Source organism: Ostrea edulis, chromosome 1 (assembly GCF_947568905.1).
Source record: "Ostrea edulis chromosome 1, xbOstEdul1.1, whole genome shotgun sequence".
Lineage (NCBI taxonomy): Eukaryota > Metazoa > Mollusca > Bivalvia > Ostreida > Ostreidae > Ostrea > Ostrea edulis.
In genome coordinates, this window is record NC_079164.1 from 91,707,937 (window position 1) to 91,727,233 (window position 19,297).

Below are 19,297 nucleotides of genomic sequence, written 5' to 3' on the forward strand. Positions count from 1 at the left end.
TATTTCCTCTCTCAAAAATGATAGAAAATCTTAAATTGGAGAAATACCCAATGCATTTGATTGTATAAATTTTCAACAAAAATCATTTAGACCAATTCAACATAATTTGATAGATTATCATCCCCGCCTGCCTATAAGTCCGAAATTGCTCCTACATGTATGTAATTAGCATCTAGGCATTTACAAAAAGAAAATCAATTGTGCGTATTGTACATATATATATATATATATATATATATAAATTCCATCAAATTATTTTTTAAATTGAAAATCCGAATGATCTTGTAAAATTCACAATTTTCGAAAAGGGGGGGTAATTCAAAGCTTATTAACTCCCTTGTATACTTAGACAGTGGCCATGAAATTTATACACATTGTAAAGGACATCCTGATGGTGCTTCATGAAAAAAAGAAAAAATATTTATTTACTAGTTATTTTTGGCCACATCATCCCGCATGTCCTTAAAGCTTAACCTGGAATTCGTCTGTGAAATAAGCATAGATTGATATCCATCTGACATTGACAAAAACTCGTTTGTCATTAATATTTTTCTCAGAAAATAGAAATTAAAAAATAGAATCCTCCCACCCGGATGATAATCTACTAATTAAGTTGAATTGGCCTTATATATAATACATTTTCAAAGCCCATCAATGTAAATAATGATCAGTGATCAATCATTTATAGATACAATTGTGTTCTGAGATATTGTAATCTGAGAAGGATTCTTTGTGGTAATATTTAATGACTGTATTCCTTGTGGTAATATTTAATGACTGTATTCCTTGTGGTAATTGATTTCAAATAATATAAATATCAGATAACAAAATATTTATTCATGAATACAGAATTCGTATGTCCTAAACCTTAAAAAATGATTTATGTCTGATTTTGTTATTATCAATTTACAAGGGTCCTGAGCCGCAGTCTTGCAATGGGATGTTTTGATTTGCTTTTAAATTGTCTATAAACTGCAGATCATGGGTTGGAAAGGGATCACTATACTCCTAAAATTGTATATTTCATTTTTTTAAAAAGATAATATAATACGATTTATGTATTCCAAATTAGGGTCCTCTTGGGCATACAGCATACATGATTATTAGTGAGCGAAACTCGCATCGCAAAGCGATGCGATGAGCTCACTCCAATGATTACACATGAGTCACGTGATTTGCTCTGCATCAGCTGAAAAAAAGGTGAGTATTACCCATAAGGCTTCTGGAAAAATGTCGTCACTGCGGTACTCTTCATCGACAATCCCGTAATTAAAATAATTAGATTGTTTAGAAAGTATCAAACATTTTTAAATTCCAGACAAGCTTTCTCATAGCTTCAAACGTTTTGTTTTTGCTTGGTTTGAGAGAAGAAGAAAAAACATTGCAGCTAATATGACGTCACAATGTAACTGTTTACATCCACTGCATTATATTTCCGCATTAAATGAAGAGGCAGATAAAATGCCTATATAATAAGTCGTTTTGCAAGATGTTAATGGGCTTCGCTTGTCTCAATGGTCACACCGTACAACATATTAATGATATATATTAAGCATAATATATACTTTTATCTATATTCTCACAGATGAATCAATAATTGGCATCTTAAAAGATCTTATTCGCTTTGGAGAGTACATGAATGAAGTACTATCATTCAGCCGTGTTAAAATCAAAGTAGCGAATTGTTATATCACTCACTGATTGGCTGTTTTGTTTCAATAAAAGTGAGTTGTAATGTAAAACTTGTTTCATTGAAATCTATGAGAAGCCACATCTGAAATCTTGCATGCTTGATCAATGAAATGTTGAATGTTCCAATGGAGGAATGAAGTCAATCAATTTCTTTGAAAGCACTGGATGTTGTCTATTTTTAGCACTATTGTTCCTTGACATGCATAAATCCTTTTGCCCAGAATTTTTCTTTACCACTTGTTTGAAATTCATTGTATTTTGCATGTACCTATGACTCAGACTTTGATTTCTTGAAGTTCTTGATCTTGTGAAGTGAAATCAGGGTTCCAATTTTTTCTTTCTCTTTATAGCGAAGCGAATAAACTCATGATTTCTTCGATTTCCAATCTCTTGAAGTTCTTTCACAGTGAAATTTGGGTCCTGTTAAATATATTGTTTTTCACTTAGATTTCCGATCTCTTGAAGTTCTTTCACAGTGAAATTTGGGTCCTGTTAAACATGTTGGTTTTCACTCTTGATATCTTGAAGTAGTGGTAGTGTAAACACGTCATCAACCAAGCGCATGTTTATTTTTGCTTGGATCTTACCTAAATACCCGGTGCAAGCGTGGCCACTTTAATTACATGTTTACACTGGTATCAAAACATCTGGGCCTCTTTTTGGTGTAGATAATTAATTGTTTAATTGGTCAGTTTTAACCCTACACCTGCACTTTGTTTTAGGAATAGATATGTAATTAATTGTTTAATTGTAATGAGGACTGGATAGTGGTACAACACTGTGTCATTTTGAATAGTTTCTTTTGACTTGATGATGTGACAGTAATTTTGAGAGTTTAATTTAGAGACTTGCCATGAGGAAATATGAAGGAAAATGTGTCGAAACAATCTCAGGATATACACTTTCAGCTCTTTGAAATGTGAATCGTAACGGTTGGACCTTTACTTTCCAGATTTAATTCAGCCTTCAACTCTTGAAGTTTTGTCAAGGTCCCTTGAACTTGGTGTTATCAAGAGTCACTTGTTAGTATTAGGATTATCCTTAAATTTTTTATTTAAAAGCAGAACACACTGTACGACTCATTTCTTTACAGTAGAAATTTTGCTAATGTATCCAACATACAGTATTCATCTTATTGAGCTCCTTATCCCCTATAAGTGTCCTCTGGGACTTATCTTTGTGTATTTGCTATTTTGTTTTGATGATTTGAAATAATAAAATTATCGATGAATGGATCATATTATCGTAAAGGAAAGTGTAACAATAACTCATTTAGAATTTAAAAGGACATGGACACGATTTGAGCTGAAAATTTTAAAATTTTATTTTTTTCCATTTTTATTGTTTAGAATGCTTAAGGTAGTACTCTACATCGTCATAATGGCTGACTTCCTTTAAAAACATGGATGAAAAAATCGATTTCAGCAATATTTGTCTTTTTCTTTTCCATTTAAATACCTAGCCGAGTAGCTCAGTAGGTTTGAATACCGACTGCTGAAATGTAGGTCGCAGGTTCGAGTCCAACAGGGGTTTTAAATTTTTTTCAGATTACCTTCTACTAAAACTGTCTTTTTTGACAAAATAAAGTAAATTTGAAAATTTTCAACTTCAAAATATTGTTGTACATATCCTCCACTTTTCATCTACATCAAATTTCTCTGGTGTAGCATACCTCCTTAACTAAAGAGGTATTTCTAATGGTTGGCAAAATTTTTAGAATCAGTTGTCAAGGTACATGGGAGATATGGAGCTCATAATTCTTTGTTATGTAAATGAGGCTTGTTTAATAGTTTCTAGCATTTAGCACATCTCATTTTGTTTTAAACATGCTGTTTTCTATTAAGCCATTGATATGTATAGAAAAACTTGGCACAAGCCTTGTTTATGTAACAACAAATTGTGAGTGTTGTATCTCACTTGTAACTCAACACCTGATATTCAAATTTAGGTTGACCATTAGAAATACTTTAGTTAAGCTTTGTAAACAATTAAAATGGAAAAATAAAATTTGAAAATTTTCAGCTCAATTCGTGTCCATGCCCCTTTATATATCTCTTCAACATGTTCAAACATTTCTCAAACGCAAAAAAAAATACTGGAGATATTTTAAGTGCCTTGGGCACAAAATAGTATGACATTGGTATAAAAATTATGATGGAGTTTAGGAATGGTACAATAATGTCAAGAATATTAATGTTCTTGTGTTTTCATGGTTGACAGATTATTGTGTAGGGTGAGGGAAGTTTTTCAGGTAATGCACATAGCATATAGATTTTGATAAGATTTTTCTTTATCTAATTCAACCAATTTAGCTCTAATTTTATTTATTATTGCTTTACAGGTGTGGGAAAAAGCAGTCTCCTTTTGAGATTTTCAGACAACACATTCTCAGGTATTTTTTTAAAAATCAGATTTGATATTATAAGCTACTCCAACTTAGTAACTAAGACTTTCAGACAGTAATTTTAAGCTTTTCTGATCAACCGTTGTCTGTCCATCCGTCTGTCTGTAAACTTTTCACATTTTTGACTTCTCCAAAACCACCGGGCCAATTTCAACCAAACTTGGAACAAAGTATCCTTGAGTGATGGGCTTTCAAGTGTTCTTTTTTTCAAATTAAGGACCTTGCCCCGTTTAAATGGGAGATAATCACAAAAATGCAAAAAAGGGTGGGGTCATTTAAAAATCTTCTCAAAAACCACTAGGCCAGAAGAGCTGAAATTTACATGAAAGCTTCCTGACATAGTGCAGATTTAACTTTGTTAAAATCATGACTCCTAGGGATAGGGTACAACCATAATAGGGGATCAAAGTTTTGCATGCAAATTATAGGGAAAATCTTCTCAAGAACCACTAGGCTAGAAAAGTTTACATTTACATGAAAGGTTCCTGTCATATAGTGCAGATTCAAGTTGGCCCATTGGGATCCGGATTAGAATAGGTTCTCGGTACTCCTTACTTATCATAAAAGGCAACAAAATTGGACAGTCCTTTGGATGAGACTGCAAAAACTGACATCCCATGGCACAGCAGGTACAATAAAGATCCCTCCCTGCTCAAAGGCTGTAAGCACCGAGCATAGGCCTAACTTTTGCAGCCCTTCACTGGCAATGGTGACATCTCCATATCAGTGAAATATTCTCGAGAGGGACATTAAACAATATACAATCAATCAGGTTCAAGTTTTTTAAAATCATGGTCACTGGGGGTAGCTTGGGGCCACAGTAGGGATCAAAGTTTTACATGTGAATAGATAGAGGAAAAATCTTTAAATATGGGCCAAAGTCAGTCATGTGGCCCACGGGCCTCTTGTTTAAATTGAAGGCTTTCAGACAGTATTTTTTTTATTATACCCCCCGCAACAAGTTGTAGGGGGGTATACTGGAATCGGGTTGTCCGTCTGTCCGTCCCTCCGTCTGTAGACGCAATGGTTTCCGGGCTCTAAAGCATTATCCTTTCCACCTACCGTCACCATATCATATATATGGACTACCCATGGGATGAAGATGTTCCCTATCGATTTTGGGGTCAAAAGGTCAAAGGTCAAGCGCACTGGACATCGAAGTAGCAATATGGTTTCCGGGCTCTAAAGCGTTATCCTTTCCACCTACAGTCACCATATCATACATATGGACTACCCATGGGATGAAGATGTTCCCTATCGATTTTGGGGTCAAAAGGTCAAAGGTCACGTGCACTGGACATCGAAGTAGCAATATGGTTTCCATTTAAATTCTTTAACGGCTTTTTTCATCGCATGGAACACCCTTTGGGAGATTGGGGTAAGCGGGGGGTATTCTTAGTGAGCATTGCTCACAGTACCTCTTGTTTGAATTTGATATTATAAGGTATACCAAGGCTTTCAGACAGTATTCTTTTTATTTGAATTCGATATTATAAGCTACACCAAGGCTTTCAGACAGTATGTTTTTATTTGATATTATAAGCTACACCAAGGCTTTCAGACAGCATTCTTTTTATTTGAATTTGATATTATAAGCTACACCAAGGTTTTCAGACAGTATGTTTTTTCCAAATTTTTGCTTTGAAATTCCCAAACAATGAAAACAAATCAAGCAGAGTAGCCTAATTGTCCAAATTGAAAGTCAGAAGGAGTCCAATTATACCTTAACACACTCTGGATTGGTTTTCTCACTACCATACTTCTTTGTATGAAACATTTTTCCCAATTTCAAGCAAATGTTGCTATTTTTCCCAATTGGAAAGGCCCAGGCCCTTAAAATCACGACCTTAAAAAAACCCTGGTTTTTATTTGAATTTGATATTATAAGCTTTCAGACAGTATTTGTTCTTTGTTTCCTGGTTCTTCTTTACAATATGTTGAAAGAACTGTAAGATATAAAATCATGATTTCCCTTAATACATTATTGAAATTGTTAGTAAAATCTATACTTCATTGTAACCAGTAAATGAGCAAACATTAATTTGTATACAGAGGAAGTGAAACACAATCCCATGTTTTATATGATTTTATCTTATTTTGACACTGCATTATAAGTAATTGGAGTACATATTCTAATTAAAATAAGATGTTAATCCATACACATTCTCACTACACAAGCTACCAAAGAAACTGATTGTAATTAGATTGAATCAATACTTCACGTAAACTTTTAACACTTTCGACTTCTTCAGAACCATGGGGCTAATTTCATCCAAACTTGCTACAAAGCATGCTTGGAGTCATTTTAAAATCTTCTCAAGAACCACTGGGCCAGAAAAGCTGAAATTTACATAAAGGCTTCCTGGTATTAGGGCTGAAATGACACACAACCTTCAAAATACGATATGTATTGCAATACTTAGGCCATGATTCAATATTTTCAATACGATACATTTCATAGAAGAAACCAATAATAACTTCGAAGCAAAATTTAATTACGAATATTCACAGTCACAATTTCAAAAGTAAACTATCTCTAAACCGCCGAATGGTACAAGTTGCCTGTTGGCTCTGTAGTTTAAACTGATGAAGTTCATTATTGTTTTTGTCAGACTCAAGGCTAACAACAGTCTGACCATTAGCGGACGCCATTTTGTCCCTCGTACATGTAAAAATAAGAAGAACAGGTCAAGCCCGATGTATCGAGCAGAAGATTCCAGGCAATGAATCAAACATTTATATTGAACAGTATCGATATTTCAGTGAATCGTTTCAGCCCTACCTGACATAGTGCAGATTCAAGTTTGTTAAAATCATGACCCCCAGGGGTAGGTTGGGACCACAATAGGAAATCAAAGTTTTACATACAAATATATAAGGAAAATCTTCTCAAGAACCACTGGGCTAGGAAAGTAGAAATTTACATATGGAAGCTTACAGACATAGTGTAGATTTAAGTTTGTTAAAAATCATGGCCCCTGGGGTAGGATGGGGCCACAATAGGGAATCAAATTTTTTACATACAAACTTTAAAAATCTTCTTCTCAAGAATCATTGAGCCAAAGAAGTTTACATTTACATGAAAACTTCCTGACATAGTGCAGATTCAAGTTTGTTAAAATTATGGCCCCTTTGGGCAGGTTGGGACCACAATAGGGATCAAAGTTTTACATACAAATATATAGGGAAAATCTTTGAATATGAGCCAAGGTGACTCAAGTGAGCGATGTGGCCCATGGGCCTCTTGTTTAAAGTTTGTTCCAATTAGGTCCCACAGGCCCCACAGCCAGAGTGGAGCCATAATGGGGATTTGAAGTTTTACATAGGAATACCGTATATAAAACTTTCAAAAAGATTTCTTGAGAAATGGATGATTACAATTTGTCGAATTGATGCACCCTCATGTAATGTAGATTGAAATTTGTTTAAACCATGGACTATAACATGGCTTTAATTTTTTTTTTAAATCCTTTTAACACTTTTTTTTTTCAAACCATGCAGTCTTGAACAATTCAAAGAGTCAAATGCAGGGAACATAGTAATTAGTAAGGTTGGAAATGGGCAAAAGCTTGCAGATTCACAACCAGAAGTGTTTAACATGCTAGCATCCTCATGTAATAGAGATTTTTGTTTGTTTGAGCCATCACGATTCATGAAATCTAAGAGCTGTTGAGATCACTCTTCATAAGATCTACACAACCTGTAGCAAGAATAAATTGATATGTGGTTTATATTAATGTATTGTTGTTGTGAATTTGATTATCAAAACCCTCATGAGTTATTTCTATAATTTTAGGTACATATATCACCACAATAGGTGTGGATTTCAAGATTCGGACTGTTGACGTCAATGGTGAAAAAGTGAAACTTCAAATCTGGGACACAGCAGGGCAAGAACGATTCAGAACAATTACCTCTACGTAAGTTTATAAGTTTCTCGTGTGAAGGACTATAAATAAGAACTAGAAGAGACTGCTTTTGAACAGGACACCCCCTTCTCCCTTCTCCAATTGCAACTGACTCCCAGGGACCTTAGTTCAAGGGACTTTGATATCAAGAGTTTGAATACTGAATTACATCCAGAAATTAAAGGTTTAACCATTATGGTGTAGATTTCATAGCCGAAAGTGTATATTCACAATGTCCTGGGATTGTTTTTACACATTTTCCTTCATATTTTTCATTCATTGGCAAGTCTAAAGTATTTTCTAAAAATTACATGTCGTCATGCAGCTATCTAGTCATAGTGAAAATTGTGCCTCAAAATGATGCACAGGTGTAGTGTTAAAACTGACAATTAAACTAATTATACAGGACCACAATGTAAACTAGTCATTTGTACTAATTGTGCTATCCTGTCTAAATAAAAGAATTTATTATTATTATTATTATAATTATAAAGACTCACAGGTGTTGTGTCCCCTATGTAAACACCTAATACGGAAGTTCCGAGTTCCCCAAGAGTTATTTCCCTTTGTCGAACTCTTCCGTAAATTATGACGTAAAATATGATGACAGTGGGTACATTTGCTAATTACTATCGTTGTATTATTTCTTAAAAGATGATATCCAGAGTTTCTGAGACCATCCTATCTCAGGGAAAGTGCAACTTTAGTGAGTTTTTGAGTATTGAATAACAAAATGGCTCAAACAAATATTGTTAATTGCCATCTTTCTTTGATAAAAGCGTCACTCATGAAGAAGAGGAAAGGAATAATGATTCAATAGCCAATTTGATGATCATATTCAAACAAATTATGCTTGATATGGCCAGAATATGCATACCAGTGATTGATATAAACAAAAGTTACGCTTTTATTACATTAATCGTACGTAATCGTTATGTACAATGCCAGTCTACGATATAATGTATACATTGTGTACCCACTATACGTCATAAAATGCGAAAGAGTTCGACAAAGGGAAATAACTTTTGGGTAACTTGGAACTTGCGTATTACCATGGTCATGCTAGCCCTAGATATTCACAGTTACCCAGGTTCAGCACAAATGGAATCAGATGGCATGTATATGCTACCACCACTTCGAGATAAAAGAGTGAAAAACAACGAAATATGTTTAACGGTACCCAAATTTCACTTTGAGAGATCAAGAACTTTTTTTTTAGCTCAGAAGTTAAAGAGATCATAAGTAAATTTGTTTAGTGATATAGAGAAAAAAATTTGAACCATGATTTCACTTTGAGAGATCAAGAACTTCGCAAGATCAAAGTCAAGTCATTGACAGTCACCCATATACATCTGTGGGACTGATTTACATATCCTTTCCACAGCCTTAGCGTAAAAAACGTAATGGCCAAAAAAAAAAGATTGTATCCCCTTGCGTTAGGCACCAGGGGAGGACATCATAACATATTTGGAATGAATTTTAAGAGGAATTTGTATCCTATCCGTTGTTAAAATTACAAAATTCTGCCTTTATTCTGTTTGATTTTAGAGATCTTCTAATACATGACAAGCATATAGGAGATTAATGAAAACATTTTTCTGCATTTCCATACCCTTCAAAATTGGGTCAATGTAGGTTCTGCTCAATAGACACGCACACAGTCTAGGCATCGAAAGAAAGAAAAACTCAATTATAGTGTAATATATAGAAAAAACCAGATTATAGTGTAATATATAAACTCATCAGAAAAAACTTGATCATGGTGTAATATATAAACTCATTTTTTAAGACTCTTAGTTTGGACACTCGTACATTGTGCTAGATTATTATATCCCATGTAACAAAGTTGCAGAGGGTATAATATTTTTTACCCTTCAGTCCGTCATTCCCTTTCTTCTTGTCAGTGCAACTCCTCTGAGACCGGTCAACAGAATTTCATGAAACTTTGTAGTTAATAAGGACACACTGTGTAGATGTGCATATTCCAAGGAAATTCTGATTCTATAATTTTTCTTGGACTTCTGCCCCTTTTGAGCTTGGAATTTCGAGCCTGTCTGTCCTGTTCTTGTCAGCACAACTCCTCTGAGACTGCTCAACAGAATTTTGTGAAACTTTGTAGTTAATGACACACTGTGTATATGTATATATTCTCAGGAAAGTCTGATGCAATAATATTTTGGGAGTTATGCCCCTATTGAACTTAGAATTTCGAGTCCGTCTGTCCTGTTCTTGCAGTAATGCATAGCATTACCATTCATTATGTGAGGCATTGCCAAGCAATGTTTGAGCGTGAGGTATGTGAGCTTGCTCGATTTTGCTTTTTTTCATTTTGACTTTGTGGTGTAGATATCTTTCATGATTTGTCAGTTTGACCTAGTACAGTAGTATTCACTCCTCAGGTACTAAACTACTTCAGTCAGCTGAAATGTAATACAAAGTGCATATTCACTGAATAAATCATAGTGTACACATCATGTACGTGAGATAAAGCAATACACATTCCTCATTTCTAACTGATGATTTTAGTTAGATACTCAGATGACCAATTTTGATATGTTTTTATCTGTCATTATGCATCAACATTTACACATTTTCAACTTCTCAGATACTACATTGGTATGTAGAATCAATGAATTAATGGGGACGAAAATCGTTAATTGCATGGCCTCTGGCTTCCATTGGGCTTTGGGTGGATAGTTAATTGTTTAATTGGTCAATTTAACCCTCCCATTGTGATAGGTAGACAGTAATTTTGAATATATAATTTAGAGTATATAATTTAGAGACCTTGCAATGGAACATCATTATTTAATAGAATGTGTGCTTTATGTAAAGTGACTGAAAATTGTGACAATTGTACTCTATCAAGTTAGTAACTACAAGACTTCGTTTATTTTGAAAATACATGAGGGTATGAACTTCTAGTAGTCACTTCACACTGGCATGCTTTTCATGAAGTGCACTTCATTTCTTATTTGACCAGGGGTGATGGTCAATTCACAAAGGTCATCAGTAAAATCTTGGAATTATTTGTTTAACGTCATAAATTGGTAGGACAGGCAGTAGCTTGCTTATGATGTGCTGTGACCTTAATTTTTTTAATATTTTTTTTTATGAATACCGGTAGATGAATTGAATGTCAATTTAAATCACAAAATGAAAGAGATTATAAGATGCATTCATTACACAATCAACATATTCATTGTTTGAGGACTCGGCTGACCGTAAAAGCCCATGGACCTCTTGTTTTCATTCGCATTCATCTAAAGATTAAATAAAAGTTATTGATCATAGAATGCTTCTATGAGCATTAAGATATTACCTGTTGTATAACAAAGTAATGATAGCTATTGATTCCAATGCCATCTGCAGTCTCCTTTCTGTTTAATCATTGCCTTTGATGAATCATCTTTTGATTTTTTGAACAGTTATTACAGAGGAACACATGGAGTTATTGTGGTGTATGATGTCACGAGTGGAGAATCATTTGCCAATGTGAAGAGATGGCTTCATGAGATTGATCAGAACTGTGATGTTGTTAATAGAATTTTAGGTAATACATAATTAATTGTATGTTAATGCATGATGATGATATAGCATATAATCTATTTAGACATACAATACATGTATTTTTTATTAGATGGTATGAAATAGATGAAAATGAGTACATAATCATACTTAATGTTCATGTTCCCAATCTATGCGAAAGTTTTTTGGACCACACAGGACATTCGGTCCTGTGTAATCAATGAACACAGCGGACCGAACCAAATTTTGTCAGACCGAAAAACCTAATGTAAAAAAGTGAAACACATGAAAATGCAAACCAAGGGAATCTTATTTATTTTACTAGTAATACTATACCAGGGATCCCTCCCGTATAATACTTTAGACAGTCCATGCGGTTTTAATCACATTCATTTACGTATTTGGATTTGTGTGCTATTTTTAACTTATAACAAACATTTAAATGATTCCGCATCAAAATAGTAAAGCTCAAAACCGGACACTGAGACATCGGACATTCCGGTCCGGTGTAAAAAATGACACTGCACATCGGTCAGGTCCGACAGTCCGATGTCTTTCGCATAGACTGTGTTCCATTATGTACTTGTTTTACTCCGACATCATACTTAATGTCCATGTTCCATTATGTACCTGTTTTACTCCAACATCATACTTAATGTCCATGTTCCATTATGTACCTGTTTTACTCCGACATCATACTTAATGTCCGTGTTCCATTATGTACCTGTTTTACTCCGACATCATACTTAATGTCCGTGTTCCATTATGTACCTGTTTTACTCCGACATCATACTTAATGTCCATGTTCCATTATGTACCTGTTTTACTCCGACATCATACTTAATGTCCGTGTTCCATTATGTACCTGTTTTACTCCGACATCATACTTAATATCCGTGTTCCATTATGTACCTGTTTTACTCAGACATGTATCAATATTAGATCATTTTCTACTGTAGAACTGGTCTCTAATGATTTTTTTTATCATGATATTTGGGAGACTGATGAGAAATACTATTTCATACTATCATGAATATTTACACAGTAAAATTTTTTTTTTAAAGTTGGCAATAAAGATGATGACTCTGATAGGAAGGTCGTCCTTACTCAAGATGCCAACAGGTTTGCGGATCAAATGGGAATTCAACTGTTTGAAACCAGTGCCAAAGAAAACAAGAATGTAGAAGAAGTAAGCTTTGTATGGAATTGAGAGAAGATATACAGTACAACACACTTATAACGAACTTGCTTATTACGAATGCATGCTTAGGTCACTTAAAATTATTTCTCTGGTTCTCAGACCAATTTTCTCAAAAACAGATGAGGGAGGGAGGCTTTTTATTTCTCATTTTTATGAGCAATAAAATAGGTGAAGGGGGGGGCATTTTTTTTATATCCCGAACTTGTCGGGGAAAAAAATTTCAACGTTAAAGTTATATAACTGAATCTTAAATACAGTAGACTTTCCTTTATCTTGGTTATCAACAACAGAATTTATGGCCTGGTCATCTGAACCAGAGACTGCAGAGCTCTAAATGTATAGGGTACCCAAGTTTGCCGATGAGAAAAAACAATAAACCAAATGATGTAAACTCCTACTCTGTATTCTAGAATCTTTATACACATGAACAATCTACATTACTACCAAAGTTCATTCCGAAATTCTGTTTACTTCCCAAGATATGCAAAAACAATTTCAGGAAAAAAGTTCATTATTGTAACTAATTTTAGCTGGGTCCTGGCATTGCACCACTAAACAGAATGTTTGTGCATTGCAACAAGCAATTACATAGATTGTGCAACATTAGATATCATTTTTAAATCGAATTTCTTACCCCAATTCATAAAATGAGTTCTCTAATAGCTCCAACTTCAAGTGACTGAAAATTGTAAAACCGTCTGCACTTTCACTTTTGACAGCTATTTTGACTGCTGGCATGAAATACCCAAAAAGGATGAATGACTCAAAACAATTTAGAGGCTCAAAAATAAAGATACACAGCTCTTGATATGTCTAGTTGTATCCAAACCACATTAACTTTGGTGCTTGACAATTTGGAATAATGAAGTCAATATGGGTAATTAGTGACACCTGTCTAAAATGGCTGTGATACTTGTGCAGACAGTTTTACAATTTTCAGTCACTTTAAGCTATTACGGAACCTTATGAATTTTGGGTAAAAAGTTGGTCATAATCTTTACTCATGAACACAAAATGTGAAATTAAGAATGAATGCGGATTTCCCAGCATAGATTGAACACCTACAACTTGTTTCTCGATAACCTTATTTTTCAGGATCGAAAATTTTCTTGAAATTACAAAGCTTAATTCATCATTTAAAAGAGTTTTTTGATTGCAGTTCCTAGTGGAGGACAGCTGACTTTAGTAGCCTAAATGAGTGGATTTGACTAATATAACTGAAAATATGCATCCATTTGTAATATCTGGCATATATTCTTCACTTTGTCTGCAATATTTAAACTAGACCAATAGTATTTGGGGAGAATAACAAGTAATTTTCGACTAGACTCGTTCACTTCCAGCAAATTAAAACATGTTCAGGTGAATTATAGTTTTACTTTTGTGACTATAGTTTACACGAGAATTCCACCTATGATGAACATCATATATATCTTTCAGATGTTTTTAGCCATCACACGACTAGTTTTAGCTACAAAGAAAGAACAAATGAAGAAAGCAGCGGAGCAGCCAGCTGAGTCTATAAAACTAAACAAGAAATCAACAGGAGGTGGTGGAGGCAAGAAGGGTTGCTGTAAAGTGTGAATGCAGACCTAGTGTGTGAACATTTACTGTCAATACATGTGAAATATGCTGATTGTGCCAGAAAAATAGCAATAAGAAAATGGGGACTCCAAATATCAATGGTAGAATAATTAGATTTCCATGTTGTTCATGTGAACTTGATTGGAGTATGTTGTACTTGCGGCGAGGATACGATTATGAGTTTGGCTTTCAACTTCTGAGAAATTTTATTCTTCCTATGACATAATTTTTTTTTTATTGAAGTATACAGCATTTTTGTGTCTTGTTGATTACTGTTGATTAAGTATATTGTTTGTTACTCTCAAATTTTCCTTCAAAATATTCATAAATATATTGTTATTTATTGCATATTTCCTGCAGCTTAGTAGTTAAGTAGAGTCGGTATACAGAACCATAGGTAACTCTTGATATGACTGTGTACCTGTCTGTAGAGTAACATGCATTCCTAATTTTATAGTATTTATTAGATTCAAACTTCTTTTATATATGTATATATATATTTTTTTTTTCATCGCAATAATTATTTTTCTTTGTTCCCTTTCAATGATCCAGGATTTTTCAAACATTTGTTAAGTTTTGATCAGTGTCTTTTAGAGGTTTGAGAGACCCTTTATCAGGAGAAGTCAACTAAAATTACACACACAAAAACTACACCTGTTTTATCTTTCACCTGCGGAGGTACAAAATTTAATGTTGTAGCAAAGTTTTATTACATTAGAGATGACTTTATGTAGGAAAATATCAGTTTGAATTTTAATAAAAAGTGAGGTAATAAAAAAGTTCTGACTCCGAATTTAAGTGTAAAGATTCACAATTTCGGAAGAAAACATGTAATTGCCATTACTTTTCTTGCCTCTGATAAATACATGTATTTATGTGATATATAAAGCATCTGCCTTGGGTCAATAATCTTCTATAATTACAACAGTACCAACATTAAGCATAATAAATCATAAAGGATAATTAGGGCAGAATTGAATGGAGTAGTGATTTTAATTGACAGGGTGAAAAAAAACTATGTTTGACATGCTTTTGTAATGTCTTCTAAAGAGAATCATGTTTCAAATTTTCTGTAATGCACAGAAAGATGGAACCATTCCCATTTAAAGGTATTTTTAATCATAAATTTTGATAGGAGAGTGTGTATTGAATATGATGGGTGGAAAAAAAGAGCCATGACGATTACTGTAAAGAAAGACACTAGGCATTTTTGTATTAAGGTCAAGATGAAATGGCAGAGGTGTGGTAGTCGGCAGAGGTGTGGTAGTCGGCAGAGGTGTGGTAGTCGGCAGGTGTGGTAGTTGGCAGCGTGTGAACTTGTGAGAGAATACCTACAAAACACCAGTTAAAGTGAAACTTTGTTTATATTATCTGCAGACAGTTCTTAAAATGCAAAGTGTTTGAAATTCTAACATGCCAATTTTGTTTGTTTATATACTTGTGTACAAAACAAAGCAATGGGAAGACATTTAGCTATCATTCTTTATTCTCATTTAAATACATGAGCAGAATCTTGTTGCGTGCTTACCTAGCTGTGAATGTAGTTGGATAGCAGTTCATAATGCCAAACATCATGTGCAATCATTTCTTGTATTAATTTGAAAGTGCTTCATTTACGAACAATATTTTTAAGAAGTTAACAATGTCATGTGGATACATGTATTAAGGTATATATACAGTGTATTGTGTTTGATACAGGTTATTCTAAATGACTGATTCTTATGTTTTGAGGCTGTGACATTTCATTTATATAAATCACTATGATAATTCATTGTGTCATTGTCTGTAATTTTTTCATGTCATGGCAAAGACTTGCAATCTGAAAATTCTGAAATACCACTACTCGGCTTTTGGGGTAGATAAATATTTAATACAAAAAGTTTTGTTTCCTTGTAGCACCTGTACCAAGAATGTGGACACAAACCATCACGAAATTCATCGTTAGTGATTCTCGACATTTTAACACTTACCGCCCAAGTAATTACAACAACAAAAAATGGTAGTGATATTCGTTTTTTGATATTTTATTTGTACTGAATGGTATTTACAAGCTGGTTCAATGGAAACCAGGGAGATGGGCAATATGTGGCAAGTCTGTAATCCTAGCATTTAATGTTGGTGTTTAGAAATGAAAAGTGTTTAATGTGTATTTGTCTGTATTATCTGTATGTATAGTGAGTACTAGTAATATTGCAAAAGTTAGTCATTTCTCTTTATACACATAGGTTATATCTTCAAAGTTTGTCATTTATAGGTACTAAAGGAATCCATAATGAGTCACTGTTAATTGTGATATGATTTATTAAAATATTTACAAAGAAATTTTACATACTGCAATACATTATGAAGTTTTTCTCCACAAGGAGAAGAGGAAATAGGTTAATACAGTGTTAATACAGTGTAGATCAAAAGAAGCACCAGGTTATGGTAGCTCGGAGTCAACAATAATTAATGTTCCTGATTGTGTAACGTGGCAACAATGGCTAGAATAATGTTCAAAACTATAAATGCATACACAAAATGAATCCATGCCTAACCCTATTTATGTATGTATTTTCTATATATACATGAATAAAATACTGTTGAAATGAAAATGACAAAGTGAATCTAGGGACTGGATTCTACTGACGTAAATGACTGGTGTACATGTCCAGCAGTTGATAAATACCCACATGCCGGTCACGAGGTCCACTAATACGATTTACATTCTATGAATTTTAGAATTTTGTTTGGGTGTGACTAGTTACGTAGGACTTTCTGACGTTTGTTTCATCAATCAGCGTTGTGCTACCTCTTCTGGAAATGACGACATGACTTCCGTCATTATGTTGCCGATGTGTTTCAGTACTGCCAGTTTTGAAGGCCTCGAGCATGCTTTTCAAAAACCTAGATACGTGCTCATATTCCGGATTTCGCTGCAATGACGCGAGGTTGACATTTGGTTTGGCACAAAGCTGCAGACATTTGGTCCAAAGTGCAAATAGTTTATACGTATCAGAAATTTGGAGACACCGAAGTAATTGATCGTCTTTAACGGATTTCTCTGTGTTAAGGGACTGAAGAAGAATTTCCTCACAACGTTGCTTCAGATTCCAAATTTGGTACTCCTCTGCGATTGGCAGAATTTGGAAAGCAGTATGGTCTGAAAGAGAAACAAAGGTGCACTTTTTAGTTTGACTTCCCTCGCGATGCACGTTTGTCTTTACGTCTGGTCGGCATTTAGCTCGGGGTATTTTCAGCACAAGCAGCCACAAAGAAGTGTGTGTGTGTATAATATTTTACTTAGTAGCTTCTACATTTATCAAATAAATGTGTAAGCACCCGCGTACAGTACAGATTGTTCTGACCAAGCTGTGCGGGGCCAAAGAGGGGCAGCGATTTTTTATTTTTTTACGTCATGGGGAACATTCAGTTGAGCGATGTAGACCATAGGCTTCATGTACTCTTTAATTCAATGCATAGATTGGAATATTTCTTTCGAGAGATTGCATTGTTTCTATCAAAAATTGAGAATAATTTCTATGCATGGGTAAGAGTACTCGTGGCTGTAGTTTGGTTGCAAACATTGAAAATCATACAGTTAATTTAAAAAATGATAATCATATAAAAAGATACGTATAGTCCAATCCATACAAATCTGTTGTTTTTCTAGAAATCTTCGCTACTCCCTATTTATGTTAACCTGGCGTTTAATCATTTAAAAATTCTATAAAGAGGCGAAATTCTAATGTGAAGAACCAATGTTTAGAACGATTTTTAAAAAGGGGATCCTGATTTTACACTTTTTGTCCTTCTGCAGTCGATGTCAACTTTGCGCGTATTTTTAAGATTTTTACAAGAAATGCACTGTTTGTATCTGTTACCTGTCACCCTGCGTTGGTAGGCAGGATGGAGAATGTACAGCAGTTCATGGATCGTATCGTAGGACTTTCCCTGCAGTGGAAATTCCCGCTGGTCCTTTTGTTCTGGTGAGGCCAGCATTCTGGCTAAAACAGGAGATGACATGTTCAGCAGACTTTTGGACGTGTGGAGGCGCTTTCCCTCCACCACCAGCACGATATCCGTAAATCCATCCTCCTGAACGAAAGGGATAGGGTTCTTCTCCTCGCCCACTGATCGGGATTTTTCATAGCTGCTAGACACAGCAGACAATTTGTCGTCACTCTGTCTTACAGTGAGGGGAGTCCCTAGAATGCCTTTTCTGGCGGGCATGACTGCACTCAGACTACTCATATCCGTCTCAGTTTAGAGCCGCGAACTTTTGTAGATCGTAATGAATTACACCTTTTCATTTGTGTACGATTGGAATGGTATTTAATTTCTTTGGTTGTATAGTTATCAAATGTTTACAAGTCACCTGAAAATAAATTAGATGAAGTTGGCGATAAGTAAGGCGACAGTATTCCAAAAGTGTACATAAATCCGAGAAAGTATTCTAGAAAATCGAACGATTAAGTGATTTCGAATGTTAGAAATCAGGTGATTTTGGACATTGCATTGATGCCAAATGTTTTTCAAACGGAGGACTGATATACAAAGGCTAACATTCTGTATATATTGTACCCACTACTAAGATTTCCCGCCTCAGTGGGATTTGATAATTAATATCATTAAAGTTCCCCCATTATCAATTGAACTTTCGTTAATATTGTGCAGCTCTTTTCAACACAGCAACGTGCCTGTTTGTATACGTTATACGCGAGAGATAAAAGTTTCTTTGTTGTTTTATAAACTCCAGAAAATGGAAGATTAAAATCAGGTCTGAATATATTATTAATGCAGCTGTCGGTGTTATGTTATGAAAAACGTTAAAAAGACTGGACTTTAAAAATATCCATTACATGAAGAATTGGAAGCAGTGACAAAAGTGTTCTTTGAACAATACAGATCATTTTGTGCGAGCTTTTATGCAAGGCAAGATAGAAAGCATGTACCATTCTTTTCTCTTTTTTTTTTTCTTCTTTTTTTTTTGGTTGGTGG

General features: G+C 34.4%; 2 protein-coding genes across 3 annotated transcripts in view; one reads left to right on the forward strand and one right to left on the reverse strand.

Annotated features, from left to right (window-relative positions):
• LOC125674548 (ras-related protein Rab-35-like) overlaps positions 1–16,088 on the forward strand; it is a 17,668-nt gene extending 1,580 nt beyond the window's left edge. The window contains exons 2-7 of one of the 2 annotated variants that reach the window (XR_007370147.2): positions 4,034–4,084; positions 7,893–8,016; positions 11,433–11,557; positions 12,597–12,721; positions 14,174–15,575; positions 15,610–16,088. Coding sequence is in view for 1 of the 2 variants with exons in the window: in XM_048911717.2 (XP_048767674.1) it covers positions 4,034–4,084; positions 7,893–8,016; positions 11,433–11,557; positions 12,597–12,721; positions 14,174–14,317 (569 nt within the window). In the remaining variant the exon portion in view is untranslated. Of the gene's footprint in view, positions 1–4,033; positions 4,085–7,892; positions 8,017–11,432; positions 11,558–12,596; positions 12,722–14,173 lie in introns of both variants that reach the window. The other variant, XM_048911717.2, reaches the window with a different exon arrangement.
• Positions 16,089–16,600: 512 nt separating this feature from the next.
• Positions 16,601–18,798, reverse strand: LOC125674540 (BTB and MATH domain-containing protein 36-like). The gene is made up of 2 exons (XM_048911707.2): positions 18,181–18,798; positions 16,601–17,459 (listed from the first exon to the last, which is right to left on the reverse strand). The coding sequence occupies exons 1-2, from the start codon at positions 18,548–18,550 to the stop codon at positions 17,035–17,037; spliced, it is 795 nt and encodes a 264-aa protein (XP_048767664.2). The 5' UTR covers positions 18,551–18,798; the 3' UTR covers positions 16,601–17,034.
• Between the last annotated feature and the right edge of the window lie 499 nt (positions 18,799–19,297).

Bases quoted from the DNA above. Each gene is read 5' to 3' on its own strand.
- LOC125674540 (XM_048911707.2), bottom strand. From the start codon at position 18,550: ATGAGTAGTCTGAGTGCAGTCATGCCCGCCAGAAAAGGCATTCTAGGG. The intron at 17,460-18,180 runs GTAACAGATACA...TTTCTCTTTCAG, and splicing joins CTACCAACGCAGGGTGACAG to ACCATACTGCTTTCCAAATT.